The 20,846-nt window shown below is 35.2% G+C and overlaps 1 protein-coding gene across 4 annotated transcripts in view; it reads left to right on the forward strand.

The window, feature by feature from the left end:
• VPS13B (vacuolar protein sorting 13 homolog B) overlaps positions 1 to 20,846 on the forward strand; it is a 673,385-nt gene that overhangs the window by 4,694 nt on the left and 647,845 nt on the right. For all 4 annotated transcript variants that reach the window (XM_054590316.1, XM_054590313.1, XM_054590314.1 and 1 more), the window contains exons 3-4: positions 4,878 to 5,021; positions 20,114 to 20,234. In XM_054590316.1, the coding sequence (XP_054446291.1) occupies positions 4,878 to 5,021; positions 20,114 to 20,234 (265 nt within the window). The remainder of the gene's footprint in view (positions 1 to 4,877; positions 5,022 to 20,113; positions 20,235 to 20,846) is intronic.

Raw genomic sequence — 20,846 nt, forward strand, 5'->3', positions numbered from 1 at the left:
CTCCTTCTGGCACCCCTATTATGTGAATGTTGGAGTGCTTGAAGTTGTCCCAGAGGCTGCTGACGCTATCCTCAGTTTTTTGGATTTTCTTCTTCTTGTTCTGATTGGTCGTTTTTCTTCCTTATGTTCCAAATCATTGATTTGATTCTCGGCTTCATTCACTCTACTGTTGTTTCCCTGTAAATTGTTCTTTATTTTAATTAGTGTATCCTTTGTTTCTGACTGGATCTTTTTCATGCTCTTGAGGTCCTTACTAAATTCCTTGAACATCCTTATAACTACTGTTTTGAAATCTGCATCTGATAGATTGCTTATCTCCATTTTGTCTAGTCCTTTTTCTGGAGTTTTGATCTGTTCTTTCATTTGTGCCATGTTCCTTTTTCTCCTCATTTTGGCACCTCCCTGTGTTTGTTTCTATGTATTAGGTAGTGTTGCCTTGACTCCCTGTTTTGGTAGTGTGGCCTAGTGTAGTAGGTGTCCTGTAGGGTCCAGTGGGACAGCCTTCCCTATCACCCATGGTGGGTGCTCCAGGTGTGCTCTTCATGTGGGCTGAGTACACTCTCCTCTTGTAGTTTAGCAGCCTTGGTTGCTGTTGGCAGGTCAATGGGAGGGATTTACCCTGGCCAGTCAGCTACAGGGATTGACTGTGACCACCAACCTCTGCCCTGTGTTGAGGATCAGCTATGCAGGGGAAGGGTGGTGGTGCTCTCATGTGGTCTGTAGCTGTCCACTGGGTGCACAGGCCCTGGGGTTTCAGGTGGTGCAGGCCAAGTCAGCTCGTACATGTGTTCTGCCTGGGGCCACTGTGCCTGACCTAGAAAGCAATCTGAGATGGCTGCTACTTGGACTGGAGCTTGGCGATTCTCAGGTGAAACCAAGCTGTGAATCTAGGCTGGCTGCTGCTAGCAGAAGACCTGGGACCACTTAGTGAGAGGTTTGGAGACTGGGAGCTCACTGAGCCTGGCTGTTGATTGTTTGAAAGAATTTAGAAAGTTGTGAACTATGAGCCAAGACCAGCCATTCATATGGGAAAGCCACTGTTAATAGCTATAAGTTGGGTGGGATGGAGCCTCAGGGAATCTCCAGGGCAGGGCAAACAGTGTTAGCCAGGTTGATGGAGTCACAGATATGGCACCCGCTTGCCAGCTTTGTGGTTCTGTGTGGGGAGGGCTCAGAAAAGAGACAATGGTCTCTGCCCACCTTTATGTCTGGGAGATAGCTATCTCCCAGCTCTTGACTTGATGCCAGACACTGCAGTTCCTTCCAGTGTTCCACTGGTGCCTTTCAAGCTGCTTCTCTGTTGCAGGATCTCAGAGGGAGTGAGTCTGAGTAGATCATGTGTGGGTTCTTTAAGAGGAACTACTTGAGACTCCAGAAGTTTCTTTCACCAACACAGTATCTCCTGGTTTTTGCAGCCAGAAATTATGGGGAACATATCTTCCTGTCACTGGAGCCCTGGGCTGAGGGGCCTGGTGTGGAGCTGGGCCTCCTTGCTCCCGAGATATCCCTCCTGAATTTTTATTCACCATACATGGATGTGGGACCAGCTTGTTCTGCATCTCCATAGGTAGATGTGGTTTCCTTAATTCTATAGTTATCAAACTTTCAGACAACTTGATTTTTGACTATTCTGAGTGATGGTTGTTCTATAGTTTAGTTGTAATTTTGATGTGGTTGTGCAAGGAGCTGATCCACCTTGACCAGAAGTTACACCTTTTTCTTTTTTAACTTCCTGTTTTCACAGGGCCTCTTGGTTAACAGTGAATGAATAGCTTGTTAGGGCTCTCTGTTGTTTTTCTAAGTAAGCACTGCCAGGCAGTACCCAGGGATATGTGAAATAATAGCAGGATCATCTTTGGCTCTTTTGTTCTCTGGGTTGCTGTTAATTTTCTGCCTGGTCTGTTGTTTTGTTGCTTGTACCAACTAATATTCTGATCTCCTTATTGTTCCTGAGATTTTGGTGGTTTTGACAACTTAGTTCAGTTTTGTCATGCCTTTTGGAGTGAGAATTTGCTAAACATCTAACTAAGATTTGTTGAAGTTATCTTATATTCTTTTGTATTTTTGGTTTTAAAAACCACATAAAATTTACCCTCTTAACCATTTTTAAGTGTATAGTGGTATTAACTCTATACATTGTTGCTCAACAGATCTCTAGAACTTTTCATCTTCCAAATCTAAACTCCCTACCCACTGGACAACTTCCTTTCTCCCTCTCTCCCCAGTCCCTGAAAGCCACCATTGTATTTTTTTGTTTCTGAGAATTTTGCTACTTTAGTTATCCTATATAAGTGGAATCATACAATATTTGTCTTTTTTCATACTGACCTGTTTCACTTAGCGTAATGTGCTCAATGTTCATCTATGTTGTAGCACGTGACAGAATTTACTTTTTTTGAAGCTAAATAATATTTGATTGTATGTGTGTACTATACTTTCTATCTTCTTTATCCATTTGTTCTTAATTTTTTTATTCTTATTTTTTTATTCTTACTTGAGGACATTTTTTTCATTGCATTTTAGAGAGAGAGGAAGGGAGGGAAGAAGGAGGAGATGGAGAGAGAGAGAGAGAGAGAGAGAGAGTGTGCGAGCGCGAGTGCACAAGAATGAGAAGAAAGAAGCATCAGTGTGGGAGAAACATCAGTCAGCTGCCCTTTCGCATGCACCCTGACCGGGGATTGAACCTGCAACCTGGGCATGTACACTTACTGGGAATTGAACCCATGACATTTTGGTCCATGGGATGATGCTCCAACCAATTGAGCCACATTGGCCAGGGCAGAATATTTTTAATAGCTTACCTAGAATTAGATTTTTGAGAGCTATTCAATTCTGTTCTTAAATTCTTTGCTACTAATGTCCTTGGTACAGTCACAGTTGTTCTGGTTTTAGGGATGCATTTTTCACAATGTATTTCTGAATAGTTAAAAGTGAATAAAATATTTTTAAGTCGTAGACTGTATTTTGAGAAAAAAAAGAAAATCTTTTGTGTGTGGTTATCTTAGGGACGATCTGTTATAACAATCAGTATTTTTGTTTTGCCTTTTATAAGACATGTATGTGTTCCCATTTCTTTGTCACAATGAGTCTGTGATGAGGAGATTGTACAGTCTTGCTTATAGTCAGATGGTAAGTGCTGCACTTCAATTGGAGTTCCCATATGGGCAATGTGGTTCAAAATTTCCATGTTCTAACATAGAATGCTGCCTCTTGAGTTAGTTTTGGTTAGTAATTCAGTTGATTATATTGATGATACTAAGGTCTTGAATTTGATTCAGGTGTCTTCTAACCTCTCCCTGATAAAATTCAGTTTGGTCCATAGACAGCAACTTTGGTAGCCATTTCACAAATATATCATATTTACACAAATCAGGGACTGGTAGAGATGGAAATATTATTGGCTCGTTGTGCAGACAGATGTATTTGGAAAGGCATTCAGTACTAATAATGGAAGTATAGATGCAGTTTAATTATAGTTAAGAGCAAGGGCTTGGCATCATATTTTCCAGTTTTGTGTCCTGGCTCTCCTCGATTAACCAGGGAAGTTACTTGGCCTTTCTGTGTTGCATATTCTTCATTAGTATTTTCCTTTTGGGGTTTTTATAAGGATTAAATGGTTGCATGCAGATGAATTTCTTAGAATAGTGCCTGATACTCAATAAACATTGTTTTTGTTATAGACACAAAATAAAATATAATCTGTCAGTTGATTAATGCATGAAATTATTGCAGCTTTAAAATTAATATAATAATGAGAAATATTTAAAAATTGTGACAATCAATTAGGTAGGATAGTAGAAATATATTTTTAGTATTATGGTGTTTAAAAAACATACATTAGGTCCACACATTTGTAATAGTAATAATGGTTAGCATCTTAATAATTGTTCATGTTATACAAATTAATTATTTTAACCCTCAAAGATACTGTTCTTATTCAAATTTTATAGATAACGACCGAAGAAACTGAGGCACAGATTCATTAAATAAGTTGCCCACTGTCATTGGCCTAAATAGTAGAGTAGGATTTTTAAATCCATGTCTGCTGTCTCCAGAATTATTGGTCTTAACTACTTTACAATACTACCTACATATATGTAGCTATATTGCTACTATGTTGCTAAATCAAGTACTGCAGGTGTTGGATGAATAAATAAGCATATTTATCTTAACTTTCACAAACATTTACAAAAAACTGTGGTTGAAATACAATCTAAATACAGTTTATTTTTTTCTTCCTTTGTTGATTTTTAAGAATTTTATTGGAAAGTGAAATGAATTAGTATAAAGTGATTGAATAACAGTTATGTTTTCATTTTTAAACTCTTTCCAGTAATAATGGAAACCAGTCAGAATACGTTTCAAATTTATGACCTACTAGTATCCAGGTACAATGTTTAATTAGGTAAAAGCTTAATAAGTTTTTTTTAAAAGTTGGTCAGTTTTTTATTTTGTCAGGTTGTTCTCCCTATCTATTTCAATCCTGCTTTCAACTTGCCTTATAGTGCTATGGTATTTGTAGTTTAAAACACAACTGAGGACATATTTTTAGGTGGAGATTTTAAACAATGTACTATTGCTGTTATCTCAAGTACTGCTGCTGTTTATTACTGTGACAACCACCTCCACCACTACTACTACCTCTATGAGTGTTTGTCACTCAGGTCTAGATAGGTCAAGTGGCTTGTTAAATGTTATTTGCACAATTGATTTTTGTATTTTAACAAGTTATGGATGCTATTACTTTCTGATGAATAGTAATTCCCAACATATTTTTGTGTGAGACATTTTATTTTTATTTTAAGGAAGTAATTTAAATATTAGGATAAAAAATACTAAGCACTTACTAACTTTTATGTAATATTTTATGTTTTAAGGAGTTGAAATTACCCTTCACTTTTCTAAGTGGACATATTCATGAATTGAGGATCCATGTACCATGGACAAAACTGGGTTCAGAGCCAGTGGTAATTACCATCAACACAATGGAATGCATTTTGAAACTTAAAGATGGGATGCAGGTATGAAATTATCATTTATTGATATTAACCAATTTTATAGTTACTTGAGTGTTTGATATTTAACTTTTTGGATATGTCATCTTTTACGCAAATAAATCTTAGCTAATATACTTATTATCTTTATATGTTTGTTAAAGTAATGTAATTAATCATCTTTTACATAAATAAATCTTAGCTTATATACTTATCTTTATATGTTTGTTAAAGTAACATAATTAATTGCAAAAGGGTATTCTTAAATTTAGGTAAACTATCCTAAGGGATATTTTCATACTGATTTCACTTAACCTGATTATTAGTCTTAACAGGGATCATGTAGATTGATTATTACTTATATGCACCAGAAGTGGTGCCTGATTATGTCCAATTTTTAAGTGAAGATTTTTGAACTTCTGCAGAGTAACTGCATAATTTTTTATTTACATTTCTAAATGAGGTGAAAATCTCAAATTATTTTTGGGAAGATAAAAATATATTATTTGCCTTTATATACCAAATTTCATGGTGGTTGTTGAAGTTTTGGCATCAGAAACTTACTCTTTTCTGACTTATTTATCTTCTCAGACCCATCTTACATTTCTTCTTAGTGTTTTTCTTTTTTTAATAAAGTTATGATATTGATTTTAAGGAGTTCCTACCCAAAATTTTCTCATCTAGGAAGCAAATAGATCTGGATAGTATCATAATTGTGACCTGTTTACTTTCATCCTGCAGAGAAGTGGTGTCTCTGTCATATATTTTCATTACTTTTTCCTTAACCCATGTTTAACTTTCAGTTTTAGGGGAGGTTTTCTGGAATGAAATGGATTGAAGAAAATCAGTAAATTGAATATTTTCATAAGTACGTTAAGGCAATTTTAGTATATCCTAGGTATAACTTAAATCTCTGTGAAATTAGTTAAGGTTGTTTATGAATTGTTAAAATCATTTCCTATTTTAAGTAGATATTTTGAGTGTCATATCAGCTGACTGGGCTGAAACCTCTTTTTTCCTTTTATGAAATCTTTGATTCAGAATTGTATTATCCAATATAATTTAACTCATGTAATTGCTGGAAGTAAGTAGACCAGTGCTATCTCCATGAAAACTTACTTTGTGAACTTTAAATATTTGGGAGATTGATTTAGAAATCTGTAGATAGTAATATTGCAACAAAGTTTTATTTTACTTTTATATTGAGTAATACTTAAATGGTTCTTAATCATCATTTGTCCTTGGAATTTAATTATTTTAAGAGTCTGGACTTGGTTATGCCACCCATGCAGTGCTTCATATTATGAAGAAAAAAAAAATCCAGACGCTAAGTATTTTTTCAACGGGTAGGTGGAAGTTTCAAGGCCAGATGTCCCATAAGAAACACATTTTAGAAAAGGCAAATTACAACTAATTATAGAGGCTGCAGAAAAAGATTTGTAACACATGACTTAGTGCCACCTAGAACTAATATTTGATATTGAACCATGCAGATGGCTACTGCAGGAACGATCAGATTTCCTGCTTGCCTGGTATTTGAGACCTGAATTTTGTGGTGTGTATAGCAAAAGGTCAAAGTGTCATGATTGTAAACCACTCTCACAACAAGTATTTTTTACAGATGTTTAAAATTTTGAGATAAAAAGGATTGTGAGAATTGCAGCTGACATTTGGACAAATTATTTAGCAAGGTACAACCCCTTCAGCCCTGGGGGTAATACTTGCTAGTGATTGGAATTAATTTTTCAGTGAAAACGTAGATGAAACACAGTTTTAAGCAGTTTATTTTCCTATTTTAAGCTTTGATTAGTAAAGTAGGAAATTAAAAAAAACTTTTTAAAATTAATTTTTAGAGAGAGGAAGAGAGAGAGACCATCATCGATTTGTTGTTTCACTTGTACATTCATAGTTTGCTTCTTCTACGTACCCTGACTGGAGATCAAACCTGGCATATCAGGATGACAGTAACCAGCTGAGACACCCGGTCAGGGCACTGCGGTGATTTCCAACCAGTGCACTGCAAGAGGCACAATGGGGCGCCACACAGAATTTTTAAAACATGCAGTGCCTGACCATTTAGTGAGGGGCACTTACCTCTTTTCCCTTAAATTGCCAAATAAATGATACCAGCCAATACAACAATAGTTGTCTGGTGAGAATGATTAAAAATTATACCTGTTTTTTTTTTTTGTCAAATCCACAAAACCTGATTTTTGGTGTGTCACAGGATTTTAGTAATTAGTTTATGTGTGCCATGGAATGAAAAAGGTTGAAAATTGCTGTTTCAATGTATTGTTGATTTTGGGTTGCTAATTTTGTTGAGGATTTTTGTATCTGTTATTATAGGCAATACAAGGATATTGGCCTCTAATTTTATTTTCTTGTGGCGTGCTTGTCTGATTTTGGTATCAGGTAATGCTGGCCTTGTAAAATGCGTTTCGAAGTGTTCCCTCTTTATTTTTTGGGAAGCGTTTGAGAAGGATTGATACTCATTCCTTTTGAATGTTTGGTAGAATTCACCAGTGAAGCCATTTGCTCCTGGGCTTTTGATTGTTGGGACGTTTTAAATAACCAGTTTAATCTCTGTACTAATTATTGGTACATTCAGTTTTGATTTGTCTAAAAAATCTTTATTTCATACTCAATCTTCAATGAGAATTTATTTGGTCACATCACGTTGGTGGTTATTTTACCTCAGTACTTTGAAAATATTATTTCACTATTGAAATAGTTCTGTTTTGGCAGTTGAGTTTTTTGTTTTTTAGTGGTGGTGTCATTTTGTCATTTCATTAACTGTGTGTATACATATATATTTTCCAGTTGTATTTAAGATCTTTTTTTATTTTTCAGTCTTTAGTATTCTTCAGTTTCACAATAGTGCCTCTAGAGTGAATTTCTTTTTTGTTATCCTCCTTGGGATTTATTGTGTCTCCTGTATCTATGGATTTATGTTTTTGATTACACCTATAAAATTTCCACTTTATGTCTTTGATATTAATTTATTCCTATTTCACTCTTTCTGCCTTGTGAAACTCCCATTTTCACATTTAGACCTCTGCATATTTCATGTGTTTTATCTCTTTGTTTCTCTGTGCTGAACAGCGGGTAATTTTTTTCAAATCTGTTTTCTATCAAGTTCAATGAATCTCCCAGATCATGAACTTTTGTGCAACTTATAAGAGAGTTTGAAATTTGCTGTCATCCAGTAGTTCTCAAAATGTGATCTGAGGACACCTAGGGATTCCCAAGTTTTTTCAGGGTATACATAAAGTTAAAACTGTTTTTATACTAGTACTAAGACATGATTTATTTCTTTTCTTCATCATTTGTTTATGAGGATAAAGTTGAATTTTTCAAAGGATATTTGATAAACGATAACTACAACAGATTGAAGGCGGAACAGATATGAGAATTCAGCTATTTTCTTTTAGGCCAGACTCTTAAAAATGTAAAATAATTTCATTCTTTTTAGTAATCTTTTTTCTTTCAGAAAATATAGCTATATTTCATAAAGCATAAAATTTTATAATTCATAATTATAACGTGATAGATTCATTTAAAAATGATTATAAAAGTATATATGCAAAAATCTATATTTAAACTTTTTCTTCTTTTTTACTTTTTGTATGGTAAATATGGGTAGATATAATCCACAAACAGAAAGGTTTGTGGGGCTCTCAGTAATTTTTAAGAGGGTTAAAGGTCCTGAAATCAAAACATTTGAAGACCACTGGTACACAGTAGAGAACCATTGAATTATAAGCCAGTAAGCTACTTGAATGAATTTTAGGAAGATGACATATTTTTCAGAGTGGAGGAATAGATTGGAAGAGGTGATTTCAGGTAATTAGTTGGGTTCACTTTACAATATTTTAGGAGAAAAATGGTGGGGACTAGATGGAATTAAGTCGTTGGCTGTGGGCATGGAGAACTGAGTACAGGTTCTGGAGGAAAATGTAGAGAGGCAGTTGCAGTTCTAGGATGACTTCTGGAATTTTGGTTTAGGATGATTGGGGTAGGATTATGGTGCTGTTAATTTAGATTCTTTTTAGAGATTAAATAGTCATCTGTCAAGCTCATCATATACTAACATAATTGGTAAATTAGATCTCACTGAAGATTAGTATATATATTGGGCATTATTTGTTGTGGGTAAGTATGTACAAAATTATCACTTTAGTACTTAATTTCCTTTATTTGAAGGAAAAGTTGGAAAGTTCATTCATTTAACAAATCTTTACTGAGTGCTATACTAAATGCTGATGATTTAGTGAAAAAGATTTCTCTCCTTTTGAATGTTTTGAGGAGAGATTATATATCTTGAGTGGTATATGATTTTAATTTTAGCATAGAAAATTTGTAGTCTTAAAACCCTCCAAGGGTAGAATATTTTGTTTTAGATTTATTTATTTATTTTTTAACTGAAATAACTAATTTGAAAACATGGAAAAGGAAATAAAAAATCCAAAACCACAAGCAAATAACTTGTGGATGGATGAATAGGAAGATAAATGTTTCAAACTGTAATATGTGCTTTAAAAGTTTGAGGACAGAAGAAATCTTCGTTTCTTGAACTTTTACCTGCGTTCGCAAGCATCCCAATCAAAAGTAGTGGAAGGGGAGTTAACTGGTTGGAAGATAACATTGTTCCAAAGACCTGTTTATTTAAAAAAATACATACATTAATTTAAATCACAGAATCTTTCACTGTGTCATGTATAATAGTGATTTTTCACTGGTATGCGCAGCACAAGTGGTGTGCTGCAAGAATTTTTAAAGCATGCAATACCTGATTATTTAGTCAGGGGCACTGACTTCTTTTCTTAGGTTGTCATAAAAAAATGACAACAGCCAAACACAACAGTAGCTGTCCGGTGACAATGAATCAAAATTGTAACTTTTTTTTGTCAGATTGGCAAAAATATATTTTTTGGTGTGCCACAGAATTTTAGTAATTAGTTTATGTGTGCCATGAAATGAAAAATGTTGGAAATCGCTGATGTATAAGTTTGAAATTTAAGTCACACGAAAACCAAGCTTGGCTGCCCCGGCTGGTGTGGCTGAATGAATTGAATGCTGCTCTGCAAACCAAAAAGTTTGCTGGTTTGAGTGCTAGTCAGGGCACGCGGGCCTGCGTTGTGGGCTGCGTCCCCAGTTGGGGGCCTGTGAGAGGCAACCTATCGATGTTTCTTTCATACATTGATGTGTCTCTTCTTCTTTTTCTCCATTCCTTCCCGTCTCTCTAAAAATAAATAAAATCTTTAAAAAAAAAGAAAACCAACTTTGGCATAAAGTGGATTTTTGGTTAAATAAATTTTTTTAAATTTAGTTATTGAGGAAGTTTTAATTCTTGTTTGCCATGTTTTTGAGGAGTTTCTATTGTATACCTGTTTTTATTCTTGGAAAGATTTTTCTTTTTGGAGCTGGAGTATTTAAAAAAATATGTATTTACATTTTAGAGAGGGGAAAGGAGGGAGAGAAACATTGATGTGAGAGAGAAACTTTGATTGGCTGCTTCTCATATGCCCCCCTACCAGGGACTGAACCCACAACCCAGGCTGGTGCTCTGACGGAATTGAACTGGCAACGTTTTGCTCTGCAGGACATGGCTACCCAACTGAGCCACACTGGTCAGGGCTGAGCTGGGGTATTTTTATTCTCTTATAGCTCTTCTATTTAGGAAGATGAAAGGTCACATTTAGATTGAGACAAGTAAGGAAGTCTCAGTTTCATTAAGGGCTTTCTAAGAATGTTATGAATGAATTAAAATATGGGGTTGTAATAGAAGTGCAAGTTCAATGTTGCGGACACTATAATTTTTATGTCTAAACACTGTGAACAGAACAGAAAATAATGATTTGAGACTTTGCAGCTTGCTGGTAGTTACAAGTTCTCTTTTCCCTTTTAGCCTTGAAGCATCCTGCAACAAAGATAATGAAGAGTGCAGACTGCAGCTTCTAGTCTTTTTTAAATTTCTGTTTGGTTTGCAAGCTCTGTAGATTTCCTTTCAATCCATAAAATGCAATGGTTTTCTAATTTTTGCTTTGATAATTAGATATTGCTAATTTTATTTTTTCTTGAACTAATTTTGCCAAGATTTTTTTTTGAAATGTGCATATCTAGTATTTAGAAACTGTACTGCGTCTACATGTGAACTAAATTTTTTGTAGATAGATTATAGTTGGGTTTTACTAGTCTGACAATTTCCGCCTATTTATTGGAATGTTTTAGGTTATTTACATTCTATGTAATTTTAAATATGGTTAGGGTTAAGTCTATTATCCTTTTGTTTGTTTTCTATTTCTTCTAATTTTTGTTCCTTTTTCCCCTTCATTTCTTGCCGTTTTGGATTAGTTGAGTATATTTTGCCAGTCTATTTTATCTTTATTATTGGTTTATTCCCTATTCCTCCTTATCTTTTTAGTGATTGTTTTGGGCTGATAATACGCATGTTTACGTTATTGTCTAATTTCAAATAATACCATATTACTTCATGGATAATGTATTATCCTTTAGTATGCTTACAACAGTATGCATATCTGCCATCATTTATGCTAATGTTGCTATAATTCTTCGTTCTATATATGTTACAAACACATAATATGTTGTTATTATTTTGCTTTAGACAGTCAATTTCTAAGAAATTAGCAACCAAGTCTTCATATTTACCCACATAGTTATTTCAGGCACTCTTCATTCTTTATGTAGACCAGTTTTCATCTAGCAACATTTTACTTCAGCTTGAAGATCATCCTTTACTATCTTTTGTAGTCCATTTCATCTTGCTACAATTTTTTTTCCAGCTATTCTGTGTTTGAAAAAGTCTTTGCTACCTTCTTTGCTATTAACAATAGCTGGGCTTTTTTTGGACAGACCTTGTATATCTGCTAACTGTTTGTATGTCTTTCTGGGAGAGGAGTGTGTTAAGGTCCTCTGCCCATTTTTAAATTGGATTTTTTTTTTGGTGTTGAATTTTATGAGGTTTTAAAAATATACTTTAGATATTAACCCTTTGCCAGAGCTGTTTGCAAATATCTCCCATTTGGTCAGTTGCCTTTTTGTTTTGTTGTCGGTTTCTTCAGCTGTACATAATAAGCTTTTTAGTTTGATGTAGTCCCATTAATTTTTTTTTTTTTGCCTTTACTTCCCTTGCCTTTGGGGAAAAATTCATTAAATGTTGTCAACAGCCAAGGTCGATAAGTTTAGTACCTATGTTTTCTTATATGTAATTTATTGTTTCAGAAATTATATTATTTTGATCTATTTTGAGTTAATTGTTATACATGGGAACAAACTGTAATCTCTTAATAGTTTCATTCTTTTCCAGTTTTCACAGAACCATTTATTGAAGAGGGTTTCTATTCTTCATTGTGTGTTTTTTGCTTCTCTTTTGAAAATTATCTGCCTGTATACATGTGGTTTTATTTCTGGGCTCTCAGTTCTGTTCCATTGATCTGTGTGTCTGTTTTTTTGCCAATACCGTACTGTTTTGATTGTTGTAGCTCTCTAGTGTAATTTGAAGTCAGGTAGTGTGATACCTCAGCCTCACTGTTTTTTTTAACGATTGCTTTGGCTATTTGGGGTCTTTTGTTGTTCCAGAGAAATCTGATTTTTTGTTCTACTTTAAAAAAATGACATTGGGATTTTGAGGGGGATTGAATAAAATCTGTGTATTGCTTTTGGTAATATGGCCATTTTAGCTATGTTGATTCTTCCAAATTGTGAAAACAGAATATCTTTCCAATTGCTGTGTCTTTTTCAGTCTCTTTTAATAATGCTTTGTAGTTTTCAGGATTTGTCATTCATGCCTATTGTTAAGTTTATTCCTAGGTATTCTTTTGGGTGCAATTGCAAAAGGAATTTTTTTCACTTCTTTTTCTGAAGTTTCATTGTTAGCATATAGGAAAGCAGTAGATTTTTGTACATTGATTTTGTGTCCTGGAACTTGACTGTATTTGTTTACTGTTTCTAATAGTGTTTTGGTGGAGTCTTGAGAGTTTTCTATGTCTAGAATCATGTCATCTGCAAAAAGTGACACTTTTACTTCTTCCTTTCCAGTTTAGATGCCTTTTGTTTCTTTCACTTGCCTGATGGCTCTGGCTAGGAGTTCTAGCACTATGTTGAATAAGAGTGGTGAGAATAGACCTCCTTGTCTTGTTTTTGGTTTTAGAGTAAAAGCTTTCATTTTTTTTGCCATTGAGTATGATATTGATTGAGGGTTTTTCATATATGGGCTTTATTATGTTCAGGTACTTTCCTTCTATACCAATTTTACTGAGTGCTTTAATTGTAAGTGGATCTTGTAGCTGATCAGATGCTTTTTCTGCATTTATTGATAAGATCATATAATTTTTATCCTTTGTTTTGTTAACATGGTGTATTACATTGATTGATTTGCATATGTTGAACCATCCTAGTGCCCCTGGAATAAACACCATGTAATAGTGATATATTATTTTTTTAACGTATTGTTGTATTTGATTTGCTAGTATTTTGTTTAGAATTTTTGTATCTGTATTCATCAGAGATACTGGTCTGTAGTTTACTTTGTTTGTGTCATGTCTGCCAGGTTTTGGTATTGGGGTTATGTTGGCCTCATAAAATGTGTCAGGAAATAGTGCCCCTTTTTCAGTTTTTTGGAAGACTTTGAGAAGGAGAGGTTTCAAATCTTCTTTGAATATTTGGTAGAATTCACAAGTGAAGCCTTCATACTGGATTTGTATTTTTTGGAAGTTTTTTGATGGTTTCAATTTCTTCACTGCTGGTGGTCTATTGAGATTTTCCAGTTCTTCATGATTCAGTCTAGGAAGGTTATACATTTCTAGGAGTTTATCCATTTCTTCAAGGTTATTGAATTTGGTGGCATATAGTCTTTCATAGTTTTCTGGTACGATCCTTTGTATATCTGTGATGTCTGTGGTAACTTTTCTTCTTTTATTTCTGATTTTGTTTATATGCATCATTTCTCTTTTCTTCCATGTGAGTCTAAACATGGGTTTGTCAATTTTATTCATCTTTTTGAAGAACCAGCTCTTTGTTTTATTAATATTTTTGTATAGTCTTCTTGTTTTCTATTTTATTCAGTTATGTACTTTTTATTATTTTCTTTCTTCTGCAGACTTTTGGTTACTTTTGTTCTCCTTTTTGTTATTCTTTAGGATGTAATGCTGTTTTCTTGGGATTTATCTTGTTTCCTGAGATAGGCCTGTAATGATATAAACTTCCCTCTTATTACTGCTTTCAGTGTGTCCCAGAAGTTTTAATAGTTGTGTTGTCATTCTCATTTGTCTCTATATATCATTTGATCTCAACTTTGATTTTTTTTTTGACCCAGTCATTTTGTAGCAGTATATTGTTTAATCTTCACATATTTGTGAGTTTCTTTACTTCCTTTTTGCAGTTTCTAATTTCAAAGCACAGCGGTTGGAAAATGTGCTTGGTATAATTTCAGTCTTGAATTTGTTGAGACTAGTTTGTGACCCAAAATATGGTTCTATCCTTGAGAATATTCCATGCGCACTGAAGAAGAATGTATAATCTGATGTTCTTGGGTGAAAGGCTCTGTAAATCTCAATTATGTCCATTTGGTCATTTAAAGCTGCTATTTCTTTATTGCTTTTCTTTTTGGATGATATATCTAGAGTTGTCAATGGAGTATTAAGATCTTCCACTATGACTGTGATTTGGTCTGTTTCTCCCTTTAGTTGTGGGAGTAGTTACTTTGTATATTTTGGTGCTCCCTGATTGGTGGATATATATGAAGAAGTATTAAGTATTCTTGATGCAGTGTTCCTTTTATCATCATGAAGTGTCCATCTTTGTCTCTTATTACCTTTGATATCTTGAAATCTGTTTTTTTTCAGATATAAGTATTGCGACACCTGCTTTTCTGTGGATGTTATTTGCTTGGAGAATAATTTTCTACACTTTCTCTTTGAATCTACCTTTGTTTTTGCATCTTAGATGTGTCTCCTGAGGCAGCATATGTTTAGGTTGTGTTTTTTGATCCGATCTGGTATTCTGTGCCTCTTTATTAGTGAATTCAGTGCATTTACATTTAGGATAACTATTGTTGTATGAGGATTTTCTATAATCATTTTATCCTTTGTTTTCTCATAGCTCTCTATCTCCATTGGTTCTTTTCCTTTGTGTTTTTGTCTGTTTTTGTTTGGTGGTATTCAGTGCTTCTTGTTTCCTTTTTTTTAAGCTCTGTTTCTCAGTTTTGGGGTTTTTGTGTGTGGTTACCATTAGGTTTATGGAAAAGGTTTCATATATACAGTAGTTTTTTTTTTCTTTTGAATGCATTTGATTATCATCCTCCTTTGGAAATTCAGACCTTTATCCCTCCACCCCTTTTTACATTTTTCCCTGTTTATGTTGTGAGTTATTTTGGTTGTCTTACTTGTAGTGTTCTGACCTTTTGTCCTTTGTTTCAGGTACAATACCCCCTTGAGTATTTACTGCAGTGGGCATCTTCTGGTGATAAATTCCTTCAGCTTCTGTATATCTGGAAAATTCTTTTCTTTTGCCTTTATATTTAAAGGATAACTTTACTGGACATACTATTCTTGGCTGGTAATTTCTCTCTTTTCAGTAGTTTGAATATTTGGTTTCACTGTTTCCTGGCTTGTAGAGTTTCTGCTGAGAAATTCGTTGATAACCCAATTGGTTTTCCTTTATAGGTCATTTCCTTCTTTTCCTGGCTACTTTGAGAATTATTTCGTTGTCATTAATTTTTGACAGTTTTAATACAATGTGCCTTGGAGAAGGCCTCTTAGGATTGAGGTAATTAGGTGTTCTATTTGCTTCTTGGATCTGAGGATCCAGTTCTTTGCACAGGTTTGGGAAGTTCTCATCCATTATTTGTTTGAACCTGATTTCCGTTCCCTTCTGTTGGGAACCATCCCACCTGGTTTCGGGAACTGTAGCCTTGCCGACAGATAAGAGGGTCCCAGGGCTGGAGCTAAGCAAGGAGACCTTGGGAAAATAGGCCGTTGAGGAGACAAAACTTGTCCCCCTGGCAGGGGCTGTGCCCCTGCCTCCCTTGTATCACCCTGCTTGGCCCAAAAGGATGACCGATTAGTCAATGATGGATAAGACCCCTCGATGGCAGGGGCAGCCTAAGACAGGCACAGTCGCAGAGGGGCCATCAGGGAAGGACTTTAGGGGACATGGAGAAAGGGCAAAAGACCCTCACACCTCGTCTTTGATATGGCCTCATTCTATCTGAGAGAAGTCTCCTTATCTCTTGGCGACTCTGCTCCCCGTGCCTGGCTCAGGCTTGAAACAATATTGGAGGCAGCCCTAAACTGGACCTGGTGGTTCCTGTGGGAAATCAGGCCTAGAAGTGGATTCCTTGAAGCATGCTTTGTTTTTCCCTCAAAAGCTATGATAACCAGCTCATGCTGGGAAGGAAATTTACATTATTCACAGATCCTGACCCTGAACCCTTTGGTGCTCTTATGTTTACGCTCTTATGTTTACTTGTCTGCTCTCAGACACATGTAAATTGGTGTGTTCCTGCCATTTGTTTTCTTCAAAACATCATCTGTTCTCTGTGAACGTTAACATACTGATGTAATGAGATCACCTGTACATTCCTACTACCTAGCCCCATTGATAACCCTTCCAATAACAGCAATTGAGCACAGGGGCTCAGGGCGTTCTCCACTTGAAGGAATTGCCACCTCTTCTCGTGGCAGACTGAGAAAACTGTCTGGGACAGCTTATTTTTATTTCCCCATCTGTGATGGCCTGCAGTGTACTCTACGAGACAGTGTCTGACTCCTTCCTCACCTGGCATCCAAACAGGGACCTTCAGGACCCATGCCACCTCATTCTTCCTCTCTTCTTTTTCTGGTATGTTTATTATTCTTATATTGTTTTTTCTCATAGAGTCAAATAGTTCTTATAGAAGTCTTTTTCCTTCCTTCCTTCCTTCCTTCCTTCCTTCCTTCCTTCCTTCCTTCCTTCCTTCCTTTCTTTCTTTCCTTTCTTTCTTCCCTATCTTTCCTATCTTTCCTTTCTTGTTTCTCTTTTTTCCTGCTACATCATTTCTAGGTTTTTATCTTTGATATCACTGATTGTTTCCTCAGTCTGGTTGGCTCTATTTCCTATATTCACTAGTTCATTCCCAGTCTCTTTTATTGAGACTGTCAGCTTTGGCCGTCTTTCACTGCCAGTCTCTAGCCATCCTCCTCCTCCTCCTCCTTCTCTTCTTGCAGACCTGAGTGCAGTGCTCTCCAAACACCACTTTCTTCTACAGTAAGGCAATTCACAGGCCGTGGAGGCATGTGAATGTGGAGGTGGTTATATGTGTGAAAAGAAGCCAGAGGGACAGATGGGTAAAGATTGCATCATTGGGGAAATGGCTCTGGTCCTGTTACTGGGTAGCGTGGATATCAGAGATAGAAGAGTGGCCTCACCACACAGGTGTTTATAGTTAGTACAGCGGTCTTCTTCATTGTTAAAATGCAGCCTAATTAATGTTCAACTTTGGCCTGTCAGGTTAGCTAGTCCTCCTTTTGGGAGGATTAAGTAGAAGAATGCAGGGGAATGTCAACTTTCTTCTTCCTTGGCCTACTATACCCCTATCCTCATCCTTGATGAGAGAGAAGACAGAAGCAGCCTCTTTGGGCTCAAGTTGTTGTGTGAGGAGATTGATTCTTCCTTTACTTAAGCATACTTGGCATTTTTAAAAAGGATTTTATTTATTTTTAGAGAGAAAGGAAGGGAGGGAGAAGGAAAGGGAAACATCTATGTGAGACAGAAACATTGATCAGTTGCTTCTTGTGCACACCCGACTGGGACCGAACCTGCAGCCCAGACATGTGCCTTGACTAAAATTGAACCAGCGAACTTTCACTTTGTGGGACAGCACCTAACCAAGTGAGCCACACCAGTCAGGATCTTGGCATTTTTTTAATGACTAAAATTAAGTTTATTAATATTGCTGTCAGGGTAGAGGTGAACCAGAGATTCTTGTTTTTATCATGAAAGCAAGTGAATGTGTTTTCCCTGGCTCTCTCTTGTGTTCTCCAAGTGTGTACCTCTGCGTTGGTGACTTTATTTGGCTTTGACTTTCCAAAGTACAGTATTACTCTTAGACATTCTTTACTGCATCTGATAATTGCCCTTGTACTTGCCACTGGAGAAGGTAGAGGTGAATGTCCATAAGAGCTTTGTAGCAATTTATTTCCTAGGCCTTCACACTCTGTTTCTGGGGCTTTTGGTGACCAGAGCTGCCAGGTGATCCTTAGCCCTTTTTCTCCCCCCACCCCCCCGAGTTTGGTGCTGTAAGGTGAAGAGCAAAAATAAAGCACATCACTTGATAGTTCTACCTTTCAGTTTCTCCTTCAACTCCTTCTTGCATTTTAACCTGTTTTTAAACAAGGACTTGGAATGATTCATTCACCTCTTTTAAGTTTTGTCCTCAATCTTACTCATGCTCTATGAGGGCTAAGGTGAAAAGTATGCTGCGTGATCCTGTGATTTGTCAGTATGAAAGTAATGGATTTATTTACATACATTATTTGTTACCTTTTTCCTCTGTTAGGACCTTCTGTAAGGAAATGACATTCTTTCATGAGGAGCAAAGGGCAGTATTTTCAGAAATAGTTATGTGGTCCTCAAGAGAAAACATTCTTTTGCTGTGAAATACACTTACCAGACATTTTGGAAAAATTGCAACCTAAATATGAAATATATAACTGTAATGTATTTGGGGTTAAAAATTATCTCAAAACATTTTAGCTAGTGTATTTGAGAACAGAGTTTCTTTTCTTAGATTAGAAACTTTCAGTGAAGTTGAATGTGTAATAGTTCATTGTGGTGCATACGGGTTAGAAGCCGATGAGATAAAACTAATGATGGAAGTAATTCCAGTTTTAATATTAAATATTATAATTCCTGTTTTGTTTTATTTTTGTAATTTAATTTAGTTGGGTGAGAATTGAAGGGAAGTTGACTTCTAATTGATACAATTAAAATGTAATTGAAATAAAAACAAGTACAAATTATTAAAAGGATTATTTTCTAATGATACTGTGTGCACAACCATAATTTCCTAACCATAGTTGAGAAAGAAGTGTTTACACATTTGGTAATATTTGTTTCATAGTATATATTTTTATGAGTACTGTGATTAATGCTCATTTTTAAAACACACTGAAATCTCATGTTTATTATGAGTTTTGTGTAAACAAATAGTTTAGTTTTTCTTTTGAATAATAAAAATGTGTAGTTTGTAGGGAAGCTTTTGTAGGGGAGCTTTATTCACTGTGTGTCTTTTTCAACAACTTGAAAACTCATATTTAGCCTATGTACTTTTACCCTTTTTTGCTACTAATAATTTCTAAAAAATAAAATAAAAATAACTTGTTCTTTCTTTTGCTCTAAAATGTTTGTCATCTTGTGCATGCCAGATTTATTAGACTGCAGGAGTTTTAGTGCATTTTGGCTGAATGTTTATTATGACATCACTGTAATCTATATACAGTATGTGATTTCAGATGGTTTCAGTGTTAAATATTTTCATAATTATGCTAGTTTTGGCAGTTCACTTGGAACTTTTTCACATCTCTTTAATGAACATGTTTTACTTCTGGGCTTTTGAGACAACCATATGTTTCAAAAATTAATAGTGTGCTTTTAATGTTAACGTTGTGCAGAAGTGTGTGACTGCAGACATTTTTAAGGATGTAAGTTGAACTAAAAGTAATTACAGTACAGTTTTATTCACAGTAGTAGTCTTTTAGTATTTAGAGACTGTAACATCCCCCAAAATAACAGAAGATGTCATTATAAAGATTGAATGGTGAAGTTGTTTTGTGAAATCGAACGTCGTGAAGTTTGTTTTGCATTAACTTAAAGTGAATATAAATTTATGTGAAAATTTTCTTTGTTGTTTATGATAGTAAGTCTTTTACTTTTTGATTGTATTGAAGTTTCAGACAGTATTTTTCTTTTGCTAATATATCACTAGAATTTGAAGCCATGCTGTCATGAAAAGATTCATCTTTTATTGTTGTGTTATTCTCTTAGTATGGTATTGAATAAGAATTTCTGTTTTCCAAAGGAAGTCTTATTCTTATTTGTCTCTTTCTTTGAAATAAATACAGGATGACCATGAAAGTTGTGGTTCTAATTCTACCAACCCTAGTACTACTGAAAACACAAAATCGTCAGTAAAACCTCGAAGAATTCAGCAGGCTGCTCCCACAGATCCTGATTTACCACCAGGTAACTTCCTCTGGCTTGTTATCAATTGTTGTAATCGTTTGTAGAATATACACTTTCAGTATTCTTTAGTGGTATAAAATATGTAGACTAGATATGCATGTGCATTTGCTTCATGAATTCAGAACAGATTGAGTCCAGAGGCCTCATGAGTGTCTTTCATTCAAATTTTGAATTTCTTTTGCAGCAGGTTGTTTCTTAAGTTTCTTTCTTATATCCTCTCATTGGAAGACTTGCCTCTGATTTCCCATTCATAGTCTTTTTGTTTTCCTCACTTCTTTATAAATAGAGGAAAGACACTAGATTGTTCTGAGTTTCTAGAAAGTATAAAATTCACTAACAGCAAAGCAGAATTTTGAAACTGGGATAGACCATCTCGTCTATTTCCTAAATTTCTATTTACCTGGAACAGTAGTGATTTATAAACTAAATTTCCTTGATAAATATTTAATGAAGAAAAAAACAATGATCATTATATGTTAGCTTTCTGTGCAAAGTGCATTGCTGCTTTTTAAAGTTAGGAATTGTTTATCACTCACTTCTCTTTTGATTTTTGACTTTATTTATCAGTCACTTTTTTCCCGCTGAGATGGAGGTAACATTAGTGTGCACATA

The sequence above is a fragment of the Pteronotus mesoamericanus genome, unplaced genomic scaffold, assembly GCF_021234165.1.
Source record: "Pteronotus mesoamericanus isolate MK-2021 breed Mesoamerican mustached bat unplaced genomic scaffold, CSHL_Meso_final scaffold_174, whole genome shotgun sequence".
In the NCBI taxonomy this organism is placed as follows: Eukaryota; Metazoa; Chordata; class Mammalia; order Chiroptera; family Mormoopidae; genus Pteronotus; species Pteronotus mesoamericanus.